General features: G+C 43.3%; 2 protein-coding genes across 9 annotated transcripts in view; both read right to left on the minus strand.

The window, feature by feature from the left end:
* Positions 1 to 657: 657 nt before the first annotated feature.
* LOC121453464 (signal recognition particle 19 kDa protein) lies at positions 658 to 7,008 on the minus strand. The gene is made up of 5 exons (XM_041660265.1): positions 6,867 to 7,008; positions 6,435 to 6,510; positions 3,765 to 3,836; positions 3,565 to 3,676; positions 658 to 1,105 (listed from the first exon to the last, which is right to left on the minus strand). The coding sequence occupies exons 1-5, from the start codon at positions 6,905 to 6,907 to the stop codon at positions 972 to 974; spliced, it is 435 nt and encodes a 144-aa protein (XP_041516199.1). The 5' UTR covers positions 6,908 to 7,008; the 3' UTR covers positions 658 to 971.
* Positions 7,009 to 9,580: 2,572 nt separating this feature from the next.
* Positions 9,581 to 21,198, minus strand: part of LOC121453526 (adenomatous polyposis coli protein) — a 92,634-nt gene continuing 81,016 nt past the window's right edge. For all 8 annotated transcript variants that reach the window (XM_041660392.1, XM_041660391.1, XM_041660387.1 and 5 more), the window contains 2 exons: positions 20,711 to 20,925; positions 9,581 to 19,594 (listed from right to left, as the gene is read on the minus strand). In XM_041660392.1, the coding sequence (XP_041516326.1) occupies positions 13,027 to 19,594; positions 20,711 to 20,925 (6,783 nt within the window). In that variant the 3' untranslated portion in view covers positions 9,581 to 13,026. The remainder of the gene's footprint in view (positions 19,595 to 20,710; positions 20,926 to 21,198) is intronic.

The raw sequence follows: 21,198 nt of genomic DNA on the forward strand, positions 1-21,198 counted from the left end.
AACAATGTCTGATTTGTTTGGAGACCATTTCTCATGTAGTCCAGGCTGACCCAGAACTGATTATGTATGTAGCTGAGAGCAGTTTTGAATTTCTGGTCCTCCTGCCTCGACCTCTAGGATGTTAGATTATAGCAGGTGATGTCACATTGGTTTTGACATGTTTTGTATGTGATGTGTGTTCATGCACATGTATGTGAGGTGGCCAGTGGATGACATCAAGTGTCTTCCTCTCTCACTCCCCATATTATTTTGAGGCAGGGTCTCTCACTGAACCTGTAACTCAGCTTTGGGATCTGCCTGTCTTTTACCCACAACACTGTACCTGGCTTTTGTGTGGGTATCAGGATTTAAATCCAGGTCTTTGTGTTTGTGTAGCAAGCCCTTTGCCCCTTAAGCTCTCTCCAGCCCAGAGCCAATGGCCCTAAGACTGACAGATAAGCAAGCTTAGAGCTTCCAAGAGAACTTCTGGCGGAAGAGCAGGCTAAGGGTGCAGCTTCCACTGCCCTCCTGACCGTCCTCTGCTTCACTTACACCGGCCACACCTCAGCTAGTTCTGTTCTCATTCACCTCCGCTGCTGGTATTAACTGCCTCGTAAGTGAAAGCTACAAAAGTCAGTTTAATTTTTTATTTCATTAACTTAAAAAGTGAACAAAATGTGTATTTCAAATTTTATTAAACTTATTTACCTGAAATATATGTTTACAGAGAGGACAGATACAGGATTTCAAGTAACTTATGGGACAGTCATTATCTGTTAAAAATATTCTTCTTTCTTCTACACACACAATCTTTTCTTTTTACAGTATAAAAGCTAGATGCAAACTTTTGATGTAAACTTATCTCATTGTTAGCTCTGGTGATGAAGATGGGAGACATACTTGTTCACAGTTCAGTTAAACGACACAAAAGCTGTTCCCGCAGACACAGAGATGCCCGTGTCTCAGTAGGACATGTGCTTTGCATTCACACTTCACTTCTTCTTCTTCCCTTTCCCCTTTTTACTGCCCTCTCCTTGCTGAAGACTTGGGTCAGCACCTCCTGTTTTTTGTGTCCTTGTTTTTAGCTTGGGTATCATTTCTGCTACATACAGCATCACTGACTTACCTAAAAACCAGAAGTGAGGTTTAGTGCAACAATCTTGGAAATAAGACATAACATGTCACTGACTTGAACATCACCGGGTTAGAAACTGGACAGCTATTTTAAAAATCAAACTGCCGAGGACTGTGGTCTGCTCAAGGGGCACCTCCTGAGCAGGGTGTAAGAGCAGGAGCAACACTGGAGGCTTCAGTGAGCACTTCCATCTCCAACACTAAGTCTGAACCAAGAGTTATTGTCTTGGCACCAGCAACTGGCATGAACCTCAACAAACTAAACACAGCAAAAATAGAGCATCAATATACCTTTCACTGAAACATAGGGCTCTTAGCCTGAAAAAACAGTAAGTAACAATGAGCCTCATTGTTAGGCCCAGATTTCTCTCTCTCTCTCACACGCACATACACACACACTCCTGCTCGAACTACGAGCTGTGTTTTTTGCTTCAACATACCAACCTACACAGCTTTTATGTCTCTTTACTGTCTTATTATAAGTATTATCTTTCAACATTTTTAGCTGCTTTTCAAATCAAAAGGTTTTATGTGTGTGGTGTGTGTGTGTATCAAGTTTTGGTCCTTTGAGGCAGTAAGGGAAAATACTGAGGAGAAATGCAAACCAGAAAGCATTTCTGTGTGGTATGGGATTCCTCTCTGTATGCTGTGAATATGTTTTATTATGGTTAATAAAGAAGCTCTTTTGGGCCTATCACAGAGCAGAATAAAGTAAGGCAGGAATACCAAGCAGAGGTAGAGGAGAAAGTGGGTGGAGTCAGTGAGACACCACGTAGCCACCGGAGGAGACAGATGCTGAACCTTGCGGGTAGGCCACGACTCATGGCAATGCACAGATTAATAGAGATGGGTTGAGAAGAGATGTTCAAGAGTTAGCTAGAAATATGCATAAGCTAATAGGACAAGCAGTGTTGTAATTAATATAGTTTCTGAGTGATTATTTTGGGTCTGGGCGGCTTGGAAATGAACAAGCAGCCTCCGTCCACATTTGTGTGCTGCTAGCTGAGTTTTCACCACCGAGGCACTTTTCCCAGCCTATCTTGAATTAGAATCTGAAGTTTTTGGTAGCAAGTGATACTTAAGAACCAATCCATTTCATTAAAAACAAACAATTACACTGTCAATTTAGCCTGACGATGTAATCATTTTTACTTTAATAAAATTGAAGAATTTAGCCAGGTGGTGGCAGTGTATGCCTTATTTTGGTTTTTTGAGACAGGGTTTCTCTGGAGCTTTGGAGACTGTCCTGGAACTAGCTCTAGTAGACTGGGATGGCCTCGAACTCACAGAGATCCACCTGCCTCTGCCTCCCGAGTGCTGGGATTAAAGGCGTGCACCACCACTGCCTGGCCGGTAGTGTATGCCTTTAACACCCCTCTAGGCAGGCATATTTCTGTGAATTTGAGGATAGCCCAGTCGATAAAATGAGCGCCAGGAAAGCCAAGGCCCCTGTCTCAAGAAACCAAAATAAATAAGTTAATTAAATTAAAATTGAAGAGTTTAAAATAAAGGAAAAAACAGAGTGAACAGCTTTAAATTAAAATATATACATTAAAAATTGAAAATATTAAAGATGATATTATTCTCTGTTCTTGAACTAAAACCATCATCCTGTGTATGTATTCACGCATCTGATATGTGTGTAGGCAAACACATCAGAGGGTAACTGTGGAGTCTGTTCCTTCTTTCACCTTCACATGGGCTACAGGGATTGGCACAGGTCAAATACCTTCACCCTCTAGTCCTCTCCCAGCCCTCAGTGTTCTCTTAGTCCCTTGATCTCTACTCCTTGCCACTAGGTAACTACTGTCTTAAAAATGGGTATTTTAGCTTCCAGTCCATTTTATTTTTCTTAAAAATATTTTTTCAAAGATTTATCTCTTATATATACAACATTCTGCCTCCATGTATGCCCACACGCCAGAAGAGGGCGCCAATCTCATTACAGATGGTTGTGAGCCTCCATGTGGTTGCAGAGAATTGAACTCAGGACCTCTGGAAGAGCAGCCAGTGCTCTTAACCACTGAGCCATCTCTCCAGCCCTTCCAGTCCATTTTCAAGAAGCACTTCTATCAGTAAGTATTATTGCATATATTCATCAGTAAAGAGTAGTATTAATATTTAAATTGACATGAGTGGTACCACACTATGAACATGACTGTTTTCTTCAATATTGCTCCTTAGATTCCATTTACTTGTTTGCTGTATGGGGCTTGAGCCCAGGACCCTGTGTATGCCAGGCAATCTACTGCTTGGCTTCATCTCTCGATTTCTTAAGTTTTCTACTTTGGGACGAGGCCTTACAAAGTTGCTCAGGTTGGTCTTGAACTCATTCTATAGCCCACACAGGCACTGACCTTGCCGCAATCTTGCCTCAACTTCCTAAGTGCTGGGGCTACAATGTGTGGTATAACTACCCCAGAGCCCTAGTCATTCGTTCTGAAAGCTTACGTGACGGGAACTGCACAAGACAGAGGCTGCCATCTTCCTGTTTGAGTTGAACCCGGACTCTGCCTCTGTACTGAACATCACGGTTCCATTCTCTGGAGTACATTTTGTTTTTCTAACACCAACAAAAGAAAATAGACTTTCAGAGAGTTATTATATCAGGGAGGTAAGTATAAAACAGTGAGGAGAGACTTACATCCTACCTCCAGAAATGCGTTCAGTCCAACTGCTGAGCATACATCCTGAATCTCAGTAGCGGTAGGGTTTTCTACAGCCTGAACAGTTAAAAACAAAAACACTCAACAGCTGAGTTTTACGTGAATATTACTATATGGTTGTGTAAATCATTTCTAATATTATGACCCAAACACAGACCAAACCCTACTGTCCATTTTTATTAAGTCCACTTATTTTATTTTAAAAATCCTCGGGAACATAGGTGTGTGTTTCTTTCTCTTCCAACATAAAATATGTAAGGGAAAGGATACTATCAGTGTATCTCCTAGCACCTAGTATGATATTCTGAACACAGCAAACTGCTGGTTGAAGGGAACACATACAAGCATTCTACAACACCGACTGTTACCTCCTAAAGCTGAACATACAATTCCCTATGGCCCTGCAATTCAGGCATATATTCAACAGAAGTGCAAAAGGCAAGCTCATACTATATAAGCATAATCATAGTATATATTCGTCCTGCTTATTTTTAGTATTTACTTATTTTATGTGCATGTCTGTGCACTACATTTGTACAGTACCCATAGAGTCCATGGATCCCCTGGAACTGGACTTACAGAGGGTTGTGAGGCACCATGTGGGTGCTGGGAACAGGTACTTTGCAAAAGCAGTAAGTGTTCTCACCTGCTGAGTCATCTCTTTAGTCCACAGCACTATCTGTAAGAGCCTTAAACTAGAAACAGAAGGAGTGTGGGATCTGCAGTTCTGCAAAGAGATACATTGTACCAGGGAAAGTTTATACACCCTCTACTCCAGGAACATTTAGTCATGTTGGGAGACAGTTTTGCTTCAAGACAACTCAAGAAAGGCAATTGTTATCTAGCAGGAAGAGGCCAGGGATGCTATCATGCACCTTAAAATGCACAGACAGTAGCCTACAACAATTATCCGACTCAGAAATGTCAACAGGGGTTGGAGAGATGGCTCAGCAGTTGAGGGCTTATGCTGCTCTTGCAGAGGACCCAAGTCCAGTCCCTAGCACAAGTATCAGGAAGTCACACCCCACCTCCAAGGGATCTGCTGCCCTCTTCTGGCCTTCACACGAGCACATTCCCACACATAGACACTTACATATATACACAACAACAGAAACAGAATACATCTTTAAAATACAAAAACTGTCAATGGTGCTGCAGCTAAGAAACTCATGCTTGGAGCAATTAAGAGTTAAACGACACTGGGGTGTTGCTTAGCAACAGAGCACTTGCTTGGCCTATTTGAGGTCATCCATTCATTCCCAAGCAACAAAACATGAAAAATTCCAGTAACAGTATGAATGAATTTCATAACTTTATAAAGATCTGTGAAAAAGATAAAAAGGTACACAGTGAATAACACCATACATAGAAAATGAAGAACCAGCCCAAGGTAACCTATGTTGGAAATCGGAACAACGTTCCCTTTCATTAGTGAGAACAGGGAGGAGACAGACAGAAGGAATCTTCTGGCAAACTCACTTTTCTTTCTTTTTTTTTTTTCTGAGACAGGGTTTCTCTGTGTAGCTTTGGAGCCTGTCCTGGAACTCACTCTGTAGACCAGGCTGGTCTCCAACTCATCTGCCTGCCTCTGCCTCCCAAGTATTGGGATGTACCACCACCATCCGGCCAGGCATACTGTATCTTAAATATGGGTGCTGTAACTAGCTCTGCTCCCTGTATGAAAACTATTCAATTTATGCACGTACAGACTTTCGTTAAGTTTGTTAGCTACACACCAATGAATTTTCTTTTAAAAAATGAAATTTTTGAAGAGCATCTGGAAGCGGTTATCAAAAGTCTGTCACAGTGCCGAGATGTGTATTATCTCAACAGTGCCTGGGAAGAGGCAAGGTGGATTTTTCTCTTCGAAGTAACAGTCACATAAGACATATTCATATAAAAGTAGCTAATTCTTTGCTTCAGACCTCATTTGATTATAAAACTTAAGGACTCTAACAGTCAGGTGGTGGTGGTTCATGCTTTTAATCCTAGCACTCAGGAGGCAGAGGCACACTGACCTCTGTGAGTTCGAGGCCAGCCTGGTCTACAGAGTGAGTTCCAGGACAGCTAGGACTGTTACACAGAGAAACCCTGTCTTATAAATAAAATAAAATAAAATCTGAGATCTCTCATTTAGCACTGAACATTTTTCTAAGCTTAAATTAGCAGATCAGCTCCAAATTAGAACTATAACTCCAACAACCTGCCTACTCCTGCCCTCACTTAGCGGGGCTTCCACATGATGGACTAATGGGTCTACCATGGAGCTACACCCCATCCCCACATCTACTTTCCAAAAGTACTAACTTGAAAGTGATTTCATACTCTAAAGAAAAAAAAAGACAAAACTCAACAAAGCTGCACTTAGTACAAACCTTTATTCTTATTTTAACTCACGTTAAAACCCTGAGTCTGCAACAAGCACATTGTGCTGTTATTGAGAAGACTGGCATAATCTTGCCTCCTTTCATTTACAAACAGGTCATTAAGAATCCCATTTCGTTTTGCAAGTGTCTTTCGTGCCTTTTAGGTCTCACCAATGTTATGGGAGGCGCTTCAAATCTTGGCTACTGTGCTCTTCATTCTCAAAGGGCAGTCGTGGCCGTAACGAGGCGACCTCCCCCAAGCCTTCATATGCCGACGTCACCCACTCACCTTACTTATGGGAATCCGCCTCCCCTCCGCTATGGTCTTCTTATTATTTAAATAAGCGGGGTAGATACAAATAAACCTGCCACAAAACACACAAAAAAGCACAGCTGGTAACTTAAGTGGTCATTTAAAGCGGACAACTTCATTGTCATCGCAGAGACATTATCTATTCAACACAGAACAAGGCGGCGACTGTGAGTTGACACAGCGCCCGTCAAGATTTCCCGAGGCTGGGACGCGCTCTTACACGACACGGAAAAACTCAGCAGACACCAGCGAGCCTCTCTGAAAGCGACCCTAGCGCAGGAGCGATCGTCACGGCCTGACTTTTTCTAACGGCAGCCACAGCCGGCCGCAGCAGCAGCGAAGCGCGGTGCACGGGGTTCGGCGGGGGAGAAAGCCTCAGCCCGGCGGCCAGCCTTCCTGGGGACCCACCTGTCCTGGTCGGCTGGGGACCGCGCGGTAGCGCAAGCCATCTCCACGGGCGTCCCCACGGCCCCGCCAGCCCGAAGCCCAGCTCACCAGCCGGAAGTTGACTCGGAGCTCGCCGGCCGACCGCCCTTCCGGCGGAAGTCCTACCCACAAAGCGGCCGGCTGCGGGTTGTCCCTCATAAATTGGTTCCGGCGCGGAGTGACGTGGCTTGAGCGGCGAGTGCAGGGTGGCTGGGGACCGGACCCTTGGCACTCAGGAGTGACCTCCGCCGGCTGCCCACCGGGTAGAGCGGGCCGTTCACCAAGGGGAGTCGGTGAAGTTGAAATAATTCAATGTTTTACTAGCATATCTATGTATTAATTACACAAAACAATGTGTTTTACTGATAATTTCATATACACATATCTAGATAGTAACTCCCCAGTACCTTCTGGTCTCTCTCCTACTCCTGAATGGCCTTCCTCTTCCCAGTTAGTTCCCCCCTTTCTTTCCTGTCTTTTTGTTTTGATGACCCAGTGAGTTGTGCACAGGAAAATGCCCATCTCGCCAGTGTTTTCCTCCCCCCAGTGTTCTTCCACTGTCACCTGTGGAGAAATCCTTAGGGATCTATAAGCTTTTATACTTCACTTCTAACCCTTGTTTCCCAGTTTGGGTAGAAATAATTTAAATTTTAGTGTAAGACTAAAAGCACAAGATTAAAATTACCAAGCATTTCATCTTGAGTATGGTAGTTTGAATGTGATTTGCCCCCATAAACTCATTGGATGCGGTACTATTAGGAGGTGTGGCTTTATGGAGGGAGGGTTTCACTGTGGGTGGGCTCTGAGGTCTCCTGTGCTCAAGATACACCCAGTGTCTTGATATTCTGCATATCAAGATGCAAAATTCTCAGCTCCTTCTCCAGCACCATGTCTGTCTGTAGGCTGCCATGATGATAACGGACTGAACCTCTGAACTGTAAGCCACCCGATGAAATGTTTTCCTTCATAAGAGTTGCTGTGGTCATGGTTCCCCTCAAAGCACAAGAGCCCTAAATAAGACAGGAGAATTTGGACTGAGATGCACAATTATTTACCTTTTTATTCACTGTTCTGATTGTTTCAGTTGTTACTTTGTATTTAACTGATGCTTCGATGTGGCTGTGTCGTGGTCCCTGGTTTCCCAGTGCTTTCTAAGGGCCCCCAGGAGATTCAGACAATCCTTGTCTTACAGACCTCGCCTCCTCCATAGAGATAGCTCAGTGTGTAACCTATCACTCGCCACTCACTCACTCACTGAAGCGAGACTTCAGTGGGGAGCAGGCAGCACCAAATGAGGGCCATACCCATTTTTATCTTGGTGTCAGAAGCAGCAGCTAGGTTTTCACTGCAGTAGGTCTGTTCTGGAGGCCGTTTCTATCACAGTTCTCAAGACTTATTTTTCTAGCTCTCACATTTTGTGAGCTGATATTCTAAACAGATCTTGTGTGCTGGGCACAAGCTAAAGTTGTCTGAGAGGGAGCCTCAACTGAGAAATAGAGCGGGGCTGCAGGGAAGCTGCAGGGCATTTTCTTAATTAAAGACTGGTGGGGGAGGACCCAGCACATTATAGGTAGGGCCATCCCTGGGCTGGTGGTTCTAGATTCTGTAAGAAAGTGGGCCGAGCAAGCCAATAAACAGTATCTGTCCATGGCCTCTGCAACAGCTTCTGACTCCAGGTTCCTGCCCTTACTGCTTTGGTCATGGTGTTTCAGTACAGCAATAGTGACCCTAAGACAGCCTGTTGTTTAGAGGACTTAAGAAACTTGAGAGAATCTCAAGTGATAAAAGCACTTTAGACAAAAGGGATGTTTTTATTTCCTTCCAAGGGATGCAAATACTGTGGTAATCTTATCATTTAGTATTGTGGGAATCTGACATCAGTCCAGTTGACAGTGACTCCTCCTTTTCTCTGTTTTTGAATAGGCTGGGAGTGTGGATCACTGATAGAAGTACTTGGCTTGCCCACTTGATTCTCCCCCATTACCAAACCCAATGATGATGTGTTTAAGTGTGGCTTTGTTAGCTTCCAGTCACTTTAGGAATTGGGGTTGGTTCACAAACGCCAAGTCAGGAAAACAGAAATGGGGAATTCTGGTAGCTAGTGATTGTCTCTTAATTGCTCTTTACTGAATCTGCTCCCTTTTTTCTTGCCTGGCTTGTTACACGGTCCCAAGTCAGCCTTTAGTCTGCAGATCCTCTCAGTTACATCTCTCCGGCCGAAACCTGTGTGTGTGGTCTATGTGCACATGGGCGGTCAGGCCGATGCACACATGGAGGTCAGAGGTCAGGATCCCACTCTAACACTGCATTATTCCCTTGAGAAAAGGGTCTCTCACTGAGCCTGGAGGTAGGCTGGCAGCCAGCATATACCCTAGGCTGGCCTTCACCCCACCAAACTAGAGATGACCTTGAACTCCTGACCCTCCTACTCCCCTTCCCCCCAAGTGTGTGTCACCACACCAGGCCAGAAAATTTGTGACTTTTATCTCAAACTGACTAGCCTAGTCAATTTAGTTTATCTAACCCAGGCCACATAGGTCTTCAGGTGCAGTCATGATCAGGAGAAAGGCTGGGCGCATGGTTCAATGGTTTATCAGTGGGATAAAGTGTTTAGGTCCCAAGAGTGTGAATAAATGGACGGGTAATGCTAGCGCTTCCTTCAAAAGATGTTTCTTATATTCAATGGCAACCTTCACTAGTATACATTAAGCATTTTTAATTAAAAATAACAATCAGGTAACTTCAAGAAAGTAAGTGAACAGAAATATGGAGAAAAATTATCCTGAATACCAGAGGAAAGTATATTTAGCACCAAGAACAGTATTACACATATAGAACATACAGTTTGAAAGATGCATCAATGGCCTAACAAAAAGCAGAACATATTTTTGTAGACCAGAGTTAAGAGAACAGGAGGAAAATGACGTGGGTTTACAGAAGTCACAGTTCATAGATTTCCACATTACAGAGTAGTATTCTAAGGTCAGCATGTGAGGGAAACCGGCTAATAGAAAGTGAGAAAGAAGACACACTCCATGTTAGCCTCCTCGACTCTTGAAAAGTTGTTTGGGAGATTTTAATCATCTGACCACGCAAACCCGTCTTTAACTTTGGGCAGTTTAATTCTTGCATTTCTGGTATTCTTTTCTTAGCTGTAAGAAACCCTGGCAACTGTCTCCCATTTTCAGCAACAAACTCATTTTTCAATTAACTTTGTGGTAATATGATCCACATTTTACACATAAAATTCTGCCCGCACGAACAGTACTGGTTGGTTCCCACAGGGCCTATCTTATTTCCTCCATTACCTCGTTAGTGCCCCGGTGATCTGCAAAGCTTACCATTGGTTCATCACCGCTACTGTGCACTAACAAATGGGTGGTTTTCCTTTCACCTACAACCAATTTTCTCTCATCTCCAATTTCTCTTTTCATAGTCTCATACTGCATATCCAAACTACATATTGATAAGGCTCTTTAACGGGAGCTGTCTCCTTAACACAAACTGATCCTCAGATGCAGTGGATGTATTGAGAACTGCGTGTTCGTTAGTCTGGCGAGTTTACTCCCTACTGTGAGTTGACATAGGCTGTGGAATTGGACAACTCAATATTCAGGTCTTTCATGCCAAGGAGCTTCCTCGGCAGATTAAAGGTCCAGTTGTTTAAGTGTTAAGAGCTGGCTGTGGCTACTAAGGACAGTGGTTCTTTATGGTCCCCACCCTATAAGGCCACGTATCATCCCTGAACTCGGTTTTGCAACCCTCTGCAGATCAACCCTCTCAAACTGGAGGTGTGGGGCCCAGCTGTGATTTAATAAACACTTCTGATGACCCAAACACACCTACCTGTCTGAAAACTGCTACCTTAGGTTTTCTTTGCTGTAGTCCAAACTAAATAGGCTCCTGCCCTTTGAATAGCCTGCTAAGTAGTAGCCAATCCCCAACAGTGGGCTAGTGTGCCGTTAAAGCAGAAGCTGGCTTGCTACCAGTTAAGACATCACCCAGTGAACTTTCCAAACAGAACGGAGGAAACCCCTTCATTTCCACAGCCATTACCTCTAGCCAGAGGGTTTCACCCAACAACTACAAGGGACAACACAGACAGACCCTTCCAGTAGGGCTGCCCATGGGGATTTTAGTCTCCAACAGGTGGAATGAACTCTTCTTTTAGTTTGAACATTAATTTTTAAAGACATGTACTAAAAAGCAATTTATTCTAATACCTCATATCTTTCCACAGAAATATTTGAAGTGGCTTATAAAAATTGGCGTGCAGTAATTCTAATGGAAATTAGGACTGAAAGACAGTTATGACTACATTCCCATCCCCGATGCTTATGGCAGCCCAGGAGAACATGATGGGATATTGCTAAAAAAAAAAAAAAAAAAAACAAAACACACACACACACACACTTCAGATAAAGTCTGACAAAAATTGAAATTCTTGGCTAATTACGTGTATCAGTGTATTCTCCCTCATAATGGAGTCTCTCTGCCATATGGGAAGTGGGCACTAATCACCTCATCACTGTGCCCATTAAAAACAAAATTGTCCTTAACAGGCAGGAACTAAAGAAACCTTTTGACTTTTGAATTATGGTGCATGTGTGAAAGTCACCTGCTGAGACACCCTGTTGGCCCTAGGCAGTCCTTTGTGTGTGCACACGCAGGTGTGTGGAGGTCAGAGGGTAGCTTCGGGAAGTTGGCTCTCTCCTTTACCACGTGGGTCTTCAGGCTTGATGGCAGTCACCTTTATCTTTCTTTAAAATTTATTCTAACAGCATTAAATTTATCTCTGACATTTCACTGACTTGTATTTTTTTGAGCATGAGAAAATACTGATTATACCTGGTCACAAACAATCTACTTTAACATATAGGGTGGTGACAGGCATTAATTTCAGACCCAGTTTCAACATGGTGGAGATGACGGGGTAAGACAGTTGCACTGTAAAGCCTGAAAGACACAAGTGATACCTGTCAAAAACCAATGTTTCAAGTATGAATCCTATCAAGGAAAAGGAGCTATTATTCTATGTGGGCCGATCTGTCCTCGTCTTGTGCTATTCCAGGCATCTGCTTTAATTAGACTCCAGAGTAGTAAGAAAAGAAGTGGAGGGACATCAAGCTTTGAGAGGTGCTAAGTACATAAAAATAAATTTTAGGAATGGGTAAGTGTCAACAATCTTCTTCATTGTCTTTATTACAGTAAGAGGGAATTTTACTCTTAATGCATAGAATCTCAAGAAAAACTTTACATTTAGCTTTTAAAAGAGGCCCTTTTGACAATTATTAATACAAACGTGAAATAAGACCCTTCAAACAAATACCAATTTCAGTAATAGTTTACATACAGCAATAATTTATTCTGAAATGTTCATTTAGTTTGAGACACAACTCATGTCTCATTAATAAAAGAGCAGCCATCTTACCTCAAATACCAGAATATACAACAGTTACAGCATAGCAAAAATCCTACCTACTTTCGATAAAATCTAGTTCAGGTAAAATAGTTCCATTCAATGTTTTACAGTTACACAGATCTGAATTGTTACACTGTAGCTATCCTATGCACACCATGTGATCACAGAACCAATAATCATTATCTCTGAAACTGAACCATCAGCTTCATTCATGCAGTAAAGCAAAGCAGGCTGGGTAAACATATCCATTGGGAACCATATTACTGTGAATTTCACAGCCACATGATTAATTATGACATTAGATGGATTCACGAGGACTATTTTTTGCATAAATACCAATTTCTCCCTGATGTAAGTTTATTTTATAATCTAGAAATGATTGATAACAGCAATATATCATATAGCATCTATCTGTAGCGTTATTTTAAGATAAGCGATAATTAAAGGACGAAGGGATGGATGCCACTTAAATACATGTGAAACATACTGTACAAATAGACTTGGATTTACCATTTCTTTCCTACCTAACAAGAGTGCCTTCCAAAATGACCAGTGAGGACCAAGTGGACTATCAAATATGGTTTCCAGAACAAAACCCCTCTAACAAGAGTCAAACCTATTTACAAAAATTTTCAACCTTTAAAGTTTTCTTTGAAATAAAGTCTCTATACAGCAGTTGTGATAAAACCAGCTTTTCCTAGGTTTGTCCTCCCAGCTCTTTTAAACAGATGTCACGAGGTAAGACCCAGAATGGCGCTTAGGACTTTGGGCTCCACTGGATTCTGTGCTGTCAGTCTTTGAATCCCGCTTCTTGGTGTTGTTGCTCACCGGCGTTGGGATCTGCGAGGGCCGGGCTGACGTGCCATCTGCACTGCTTTTCCGAGGGCTCGGGTTGTAATTAAAAGGCGACACTCGGGCAGCAACAGTCCCACTAGGTGAGCTGTGTTTGCTGGAGCTGCTTGAACTGAAAGGGGTGCGCTCGACCACACACGTCTCACTGGGCTCTGCTGCAGGCACAGAGCTGTTCTGTCCAGGCTTTGCCTCCGTTCCCTTCTGCTCTGGGGCGTCCACCTGAATAAAGGAGTTCAGGCGGTTCTCTAGGCCCACGGTGAGCACAGGACTTCCGCTGCTCACACTCTGCTTTCCCTGGCTGTCTTTTGCATCTTTAATGCTTGGATTTCCCTTTTCTGAAACACTGTCAATCACTGGAGGGGTGTTACCTGTGGGAGACCTTCCAGACCTAGGGTTGTTAATGGGACAGTCTTCAATTCTCACCCACACGTCTTCTGTTTTAGAAACAGCAGGTGCCATCTGATAAATCAGAGTCTTTGATTCAGCACCATGGGCAGCACCTGAGGAAGTGGTCTGAGAAACCATGTTTGTGGGAGATATTTCACTTTCTTTGATTTTCCTCCACGTGCCCTTTGTGGGTACCTGGTTCTCTTTCACTTGTCTGGGTCCCGGCACGGAGTTCACATGCTTCTCATCCTCACTCTTTGCTTTTTCACTGGACTCTGATGAGGCGGAAAGAATAGAAGATGAGCTTCCAGTTCTTCTCCAAGTGCTCACTCGAGGGAGGGATGAGGAGTGTTTGCTATGCTCTCGCTTCCAGGTTCCTGCCCGGTTGATTGGCAGTCTGGAAGGACTTTCGGAATGTGAACGTGTGATATCGTGGCGCTTTCCTGGTCTTCCATCACTATACTCAATAGTGGGGCTGAGATTAGGCGGGAGCTTTCGCCATCCACCAGCCTGAACAGACGGATGTGTGCTCAGAGACATATCAGGAAGGGAGGGACTTAAAACTGGGGTCTGTGCCTGGGACCTGGTGGGAGAATCTGGTCTAGAAGATGGAGAAAGGGATTCAAATGAGGCAGATTCCTCCAGTTTCCTCCTTAGGGTCGGGCTTGGGGCTTCTTTGATGAAAGTAGACTGGCGTACTAGCGCAGGCCTTTCTGATCTATCTGACTCACTTCCACTTGACTTAGTTGAAGACATTCTAGAAAGTTCTACCTTCTTATTGGACCCATTGCCGTTGCTCATCTGGTTCAGCCCTTTAGATGCGGATTCGCTTCTTGGGATACTACTGGCATTCTTGGGTAAGCCTGCTTGTTTGGTAAGGTTTTGTTGGCTCATCTGTCTGCCGGGGGATGTATAGGACATTTTCCCCGAGCCTGAGGACTTGGTTGAAGCAGTGCTCGGAGACGATGTTCTGGGCAGCTGAGACAGTTTGTTAGGAGGGCTTATTCCATTTCTACCAGGGGAGATTGAGTTTCGCCCTGGAGACTGCAGTGGCCTACTTAATGGTTGCTGTGTAGGCCTTGAGGGAGTGGAGTCTCTAGATCCTGATCTTGAAGGCCCCTTATTTGACCCACTAATTTGGGAAGTCTGCCTGGTAATAGGGCTCAGCTCTGATTTTACTGATGGCTTGGTTCCTCTAGGAGAAGTGGTGGCTGCCGGAGCTTCACTAGGGCTTTTGGTGGCTGGAGTCTTGAGGGGTGGGCCCTTTTTAGAAACAGGACTTGTACTTGAGGAGCTGTTCCGAACCCCGGGGATGTGAATCATGGTCCTGCCTCTTGAGATTGAGGGCATGCTTGTCGGGAGGGGCTGTTTCATTTGGCTGGAAATTTCTGAATTAGATCGAATCTTTCCAGTAATCAAACTTTTATAAACCTTTTTCCCACCTTTGATTCCTTTATTCTCAGATTCTACCTTTTTTGCTTCTAATGTGCTTTTCTCCCCCGGTTTGAGAATTCGTGGGCCTTTATTACTTGTGAAGGGTTTTTCCTCTTGATCAGGTGTGAGATGAAAGGGTGAGCCCAGGGAAATGCCTGACTTGAGCGAGAGGATGGAATCTGAATCAGACGAAGCCTGTCGAGATAAACACGCAGCAGCAGCAGCCTGGTGCAAACTACTCACTATGGAGTTCGCACCTTCTTGAATAGCTTTCCAGTCAAAATTCTCTGAATCAGGAGATAAGCCGTGTTCTGAATCTGGCCTCTGTATATCTTTCAAGTCAAGGGTCAGATCTTCAGCTAATATGCCTCCCATGTTTCTGGGACTCTGCTTTCCACTATCACCCTTGAGTCTTGAAGGTCTTTTCTTTTTCGGCATTGCAGAACTGATGCACTCCTGCAACAGGTCATCTTCAGAATCGATGCTCAGAGAGCTGAGAGAACTGTTTCTTGAGAAGCAGACAGGGGTGTCCTCAACATGAAATGACTTGGGCGCATACCCAGATGCCTGAGGCTTACTTGGTTCCCCCTGTGCATTAGTAGGTTCCGCTTCTTTGATTGGTTCATTTTCTTTGTTATTGTTGTTTTCTTGGTCAATGTCACTAAGGGAACTCAGAGAGGAATTTCGAGAAAAGCAAACTGGAGTATTTTCAATAGCAAAATTCTGCAATTTTTCATCCGTTGCTGCCCCCCTATCTGGCAAGTCTTTGGAGGCCTGAGGGAAAGTGGGTTGTTTCTGAAGCCCTGGTTTGGACTGTCCCCTGTTTACTGAATGTTTTGTATTAGCTTGTGACTTACTAGCTGACTGTTGGCTTGAGGCTGGTTCTGTGTGGCAGATACCTTTGGCTTCTGAATCCTTATTTTCTTTCCCCTTTCTTAACTCAGCCTTTTCCCTGGACAGGTCAACATCGTCATCATCAAAATCTAGAGAGCTCAAAGAATCATTTCGTGAAAAGCAGTAAGGAGTTCCTTCAATAGGGGTGTAAGGATGCGGTGAATCAAAGGCAAAGCTTCCGCGGACTCTGTCTTCGTTGTTCGGCAGCTTCTCACTGAAGTCCTTGGAGGTGTTTTTCAAGCTCTGTTTCTTTGAGTCTTTGCTGTCTGAGAAAGTTTCTTCAGCATTTACGTTAACTTTTGAGTCTGTATTCTTCCTCATTTGTGTTCTATATTCTGTATTTTGTGGCATGGGCTTTACTGGTGAAGTCGGCTTCTTTTTCTTAGTGTCTAATTGATTTTTGTTAGTTCCAGATGAAGTCACTGATGCTTGTTGGACCTGGTCCATTATCTTTTTCACTCGGAAAGGCTTGTGGCTTTTTCCTTTGGGCATAGCAGAATTGATACATTCTGCAAGAATATCTCCTTCCTCTGCTTTAGTGTCATCCAGGTCTGGCTTAATTACAGATGAGATGTTCCCCCTCTGAGCTTCATCTGAACATCTGCCCTCTGTAGGAATGGTATCTCGTTTTTCAAATTCGCCTGACTGTGTACCTGCTCTAATTCCGTCACCAGCAGCCAACTCATTTGGAGGGGATTCTATTGTCAGATCACTTAGAGATGTCGCCGTGGAAAAGTTTATAGGTGTCCCTTCTACACAGTACACGCGGGGCATATCATCTCCTGGTGTGAAGCTAACATGCTTTTGTGTCTGCAGTCTGTTTTGTGATGGCAGAAGTTTGTACACAGGCAGCTGACTTGGCTTCCTTGCCACAGGTGGAGGTAATTTTGAAGCAGTCTGGGCTAGCTTTTTGGCTTTGCGTGATGACTTTGTTGGCATGGCTGAGATAATGCACTCTTCTAATATTTCAATATCATCATCATCTGAATCATCTAATAGGTCTTTTTCAGAGTCAGGATTTTCTACCTCTTTCTCCTGATTTTCATTGGACTCTTCAGGCTGCTCTGGCTCGGTTTCATTCCCGTTGTCGTTTTCCTGAACTGGGGGCATTATTCTTAATTCCACGTCCTTCTGTATAAATGGCTCATCCAGGCTCAGTGCGCTCAGGCTGGATGAACAGGAAAACCCATCTGGAGTACTTTCTGTGGCAAAGTGCAGTAAAGTATCAGCATCCGGAAGGACCTGGACCCTCTGGACCGCAGCATTCACAGCGGTCTGCTTAGGGCCACTCTCCCTCTTCTCTGCGGCAGGTGCTTTCGTTTTTGGCACCTCTCTCTTGGTCTGGACTGTCTGGGGAGGAGGAGGAGGGGTTTTGCTTCTGCTTGGTGGCATGGTCTGGCCAGGGCTATCTGGAAGGTCACTGGGACTGATAATGCCACTCACCATTCCACTGCAAGGCTCACTCTGAACAGAGCTAGCAATGGAGCGACTCTCAAAACTGTCAAGTGAGCTGACAGAAGTGCAGCGGCTGAACACAAGTGGGGTCTCCTGGACATAGTGTTCGGGGGGACTTTTGGGCGTCTGAGCACCACTTTTGGAGGGAGACTTGGCCCCTGAAGAAAATTCAACAGCCTTATGCCTGGTTGATTCTGAAGATAAGCCAGAAGCCTGGAGTCGGCTAGGTTTGGTTCTGGTGTTCTGGGACACTGCTGGAACTTCGCTCGCAGGATCTTCAGCTGATGGAGTTCCATCGTCCTCCTTTATTTCTGCTATCTGCAGAGTGTTAGCAGAATCTGCCTGCTGTGTTGTCGGATCACATCCTATTTCATCTTCAGCTGATGACAGAGATGATAAGGAACTGCACCTTGAGAAACAAATGGGGGTGTCTTCTACACAGTAAGTCTGCATAGTTTCTTGGTTGATGGAGGGGACTTTGCAAGTGTTCCCTTTTTGAGCCTGACCATTTCTCTGTGCTGAACTTGGATGTAGCTGATTCTGCCTTTTGGCATTAGATGAAGGTGTGGATGTGTTCTCGCTGCTTGGAGAGAGATGTTCAGTTTTGGTGCTTTGTGCTGATGAGTTCTTTGAGAATGGAAACGATGGTTTCTGGGAGGAAGAGATGTCAGTGGCGTATTTTAAACTATAATCAATAGGCTGATCCACATGATGTTTTTCTTCGTTATATTTTATACTATAGTTTGTTGGTCTCTCCTCTTCTTCATGTTGTTCTTCCTCTGAATAACGCTCACTGTAGTTGGTAGGCTTATCATCTTCATAGTCATCTTCCTGACACAAAGACTGGTTTACATTTTGATTAATTGCATGACTAGAACCCATTCGATTTGTTTCTGACCCACTGGTTCCCCTAGACCTATATGGGGAAACACATTCCTGTTGTCCAAAATGTGGTTGGAATTTGAGGTGCTTATCATCCGTGTTCTCAGGATAGACAGGGTAACTGGAGTTTTGGCTTCTGGGCTGTCTTTGCTCGTTCTGCTTTACCTCATCTTCTAGTGCATGCTTCGGTCTTGCCCATCTTTCATTCTGTGAGGGACTCTGCCTTCCAGAGTTCAACTGCTCATCTGAATATTTAAGACTGTAATTTATTGGTGTGTCCAGTTCTCCATCATTATCATCCATATGATTTGCACTATGTATCTTATGGGCTAGGTCAGCTGGATACTGACCATAACTGCAAAACTTACTTTCATCATCTTCAGAATAGGACTCGACGGAGGGCTTCATCTGACCTCTTTTACCGTAGCCATCACTACTGTTGACACTGTTTAAACTGTCATTGGAAGATCTCTTATACTCCACTTTGGCATAAGGCATAGAGCATGTCCTATTTGAATTTTCCGATTTAGTGAAGTTGTATGTGTTTGAATGTGTATGGGAAGCAGAGCTTCTCCGTGCTGCATTCCTCTCATCCGGCACACAATGGAATTCGGTGGTAGAGCCGGAACTCCTGTCTTCCTGGGAGGTATGAATGGCTGATACTTCTTCCATAACTTTGGCAATCTGGGCTGCAGTGCTAGAGATCTGCAAACCTCGTTTCGAAGAGGTTCCTGGATTTTCTGTTGTTGAATGGTAAGTGCTGAGGCCAATACCTCGCTCTCTCTCTAAACTTCTGTCTTTTTCAGAACGAGAACTGTCTAAACTTCCCCTCGATGAAGAAGAGCTCGGCAATACTGTAGTATTTAAATATGGTGAAAGAACAGTCATGTTCCCAGTATTAAAACTGTCTGCCCTATTATCATCATGTCGATTGGTGTCAAAAACATAGTCACCATAAAGATTTGGCTTGTGTCTCTGCTTGCTACGATGAGATGCCTTGGGACTTAAGTTGTCAATATTGTCAAAGGTTTCTGATAAATGCTGAGCATCTAACTCTGCTTCTAGGGCCTTTTGCTTCCTAACATGAAGAGATGGCAAACTTGACCCAGGAGACATAATATTGGCATCCTTATATTTTGCAGGTCTGTTTGCCATGAGGTTCCTTAAAGCTGCAGCACTTCCCATAGCAATCATTTTGTGCTTTGAATGAATGAGGTTCTTGAGCATGCTCACTGCCCCCATGTCCCATAAAGCTTCCTGGTCTTTAGGATTTCTTGCTGAGAGATTCCACAGAGTTCCACAAGCATTACTGACTATTGTCAGGCTGTGAGATTTCAAGTGCTGTAATAAAGTCTGTAGGCAATTGTTCTCTCTTAGGATTTGCCTGAATTAAAACAAGAACACATAAGATTCAGGGGGAAATGTGATTAGTGACAAGAAATAAAGGGACAGAAAGCAACTGTAAACCCTGAGCTGACTACTAAACACAATCAGCATAATATGAGTCTATCAGCTATCTTGTCAACTCCAAGCTAGCCACCTCTCCTTTTGTTCTCTTGGTTCATTTAATATTTACTGTTTTAAAGTATCCATCTGTCAGACCAAAAGTAGGAAAAGTGAATGTTAGGTTTCATTTACTCTGTATCCTACTCTGATCCACTTCATGAGAAAAAGAATTATATTTGAACAAATACATTTTCTCCATTCACACAGTACGTTTCCTAACTGAAGAACTACAAACACATTATGAAATCTAAATTAAACAGGGACTGTGGCAATTTAATTTATGGTGAAGCAACCATGTTGAATACTGAGGAATCTTGGAAGCAGAAGACAGGTGATTGATAGATCTTTACGTAGTCAGGGAGCACACATGCTTCTAGAATAGCAAGCTTACTTTCTAGAATGATCTCTGTACCTGTGAAAGTGCCATGTCCTTTGTATGTGGTTGCTGGCACACTAAAAAGAACACGATATGCACTATGAAAATGTAACATTTACAGGACAGCACGTTGCCCTAACTTCTGTTACTTCAGTGACTTCTGAAGCTCCACAGTTTAGTACACATGATGAACAATTCGTGACTAAGCAATCTGAAGACTGAAGTTAAGACACCATTAGAAAATTGTTAAAGCCTTTATACTTCCTGGATCATACTCAGTAGTTTTTTCTTTGCTTAAAAATTAGTTTTATATTCCTTTACATTATCTAAACAGGCACAAAAGAGCTAAAAATATTCTGACTTTTATTCTTATTTTTACAGGTAGGCTGTACTTCTCAACTACCATTTATTTATTTGTAAATTTCTATAAGACACTTCACACTTTACTAGCAAAAACATGCAAATGAGCTATACTTGGAGATGTAATTACCTTCACGCTGCAGTAAGGACATCTTGCTTAAAGCTTTCATAGTGCCAAAAATAGTTTACAATTAGGTCTTTTTAAAGAAAATAAATTATAACAATCCATTTAAAAGTAATATAAAACTTAGTATATACCTGTGGTCTTCATTTGTAGCTATCAAGCTGGACACATTTCGTAATATCCCACCTCCACTTTCAATGATGGCTAACGTATTTGTCTGGCTTCGGTAAGTGAGAGTGCCAACCAAAAATGCAAGTGCTCCATCCACGGCACAGATGTCAGCTTTATTCTCAGTGCAGTGTGCGGACAGATTCCATAAGGCACTCAAGACACTTTTGAGGGTTGATTCCTATTAACAATGGAAACAGAGTATGCATCCATATGTTAGAATCCTTTCTCTTTTTGTCTCCTTCCTGCACATTCCTCACCAGTAAATCAGGAACTTCTCAATTACAAACACTTTCGTGCACGCCAAATGAAATCTAGGTCAGCACTGTTCCTATTATACAGTATTAAAGCAATGACCTTTGTTCCAAGTGTTTAGATATTAGATATATCTTTAATGAACCCAGAATATGAAGCAGAATTGATATTCACTAATTGTATTCACTATCACAAAATA

This window comes from Microtus oregoni, unplaced genomic scaffold (assembly GCF_018167655.1).
Source record: "Microtus oregoni isolate MIOR12 unplaced genomic scaffold, Mior012 000011F_ref0000422, whole genome shotgun sequence".
In the NCBI taxonomy this organism is placed as follows: Eukaryota; Metazoa; Chordata; class Mammalia; order Rodentia; family Cricetidae; genus Microtus; species Microtus oregoni.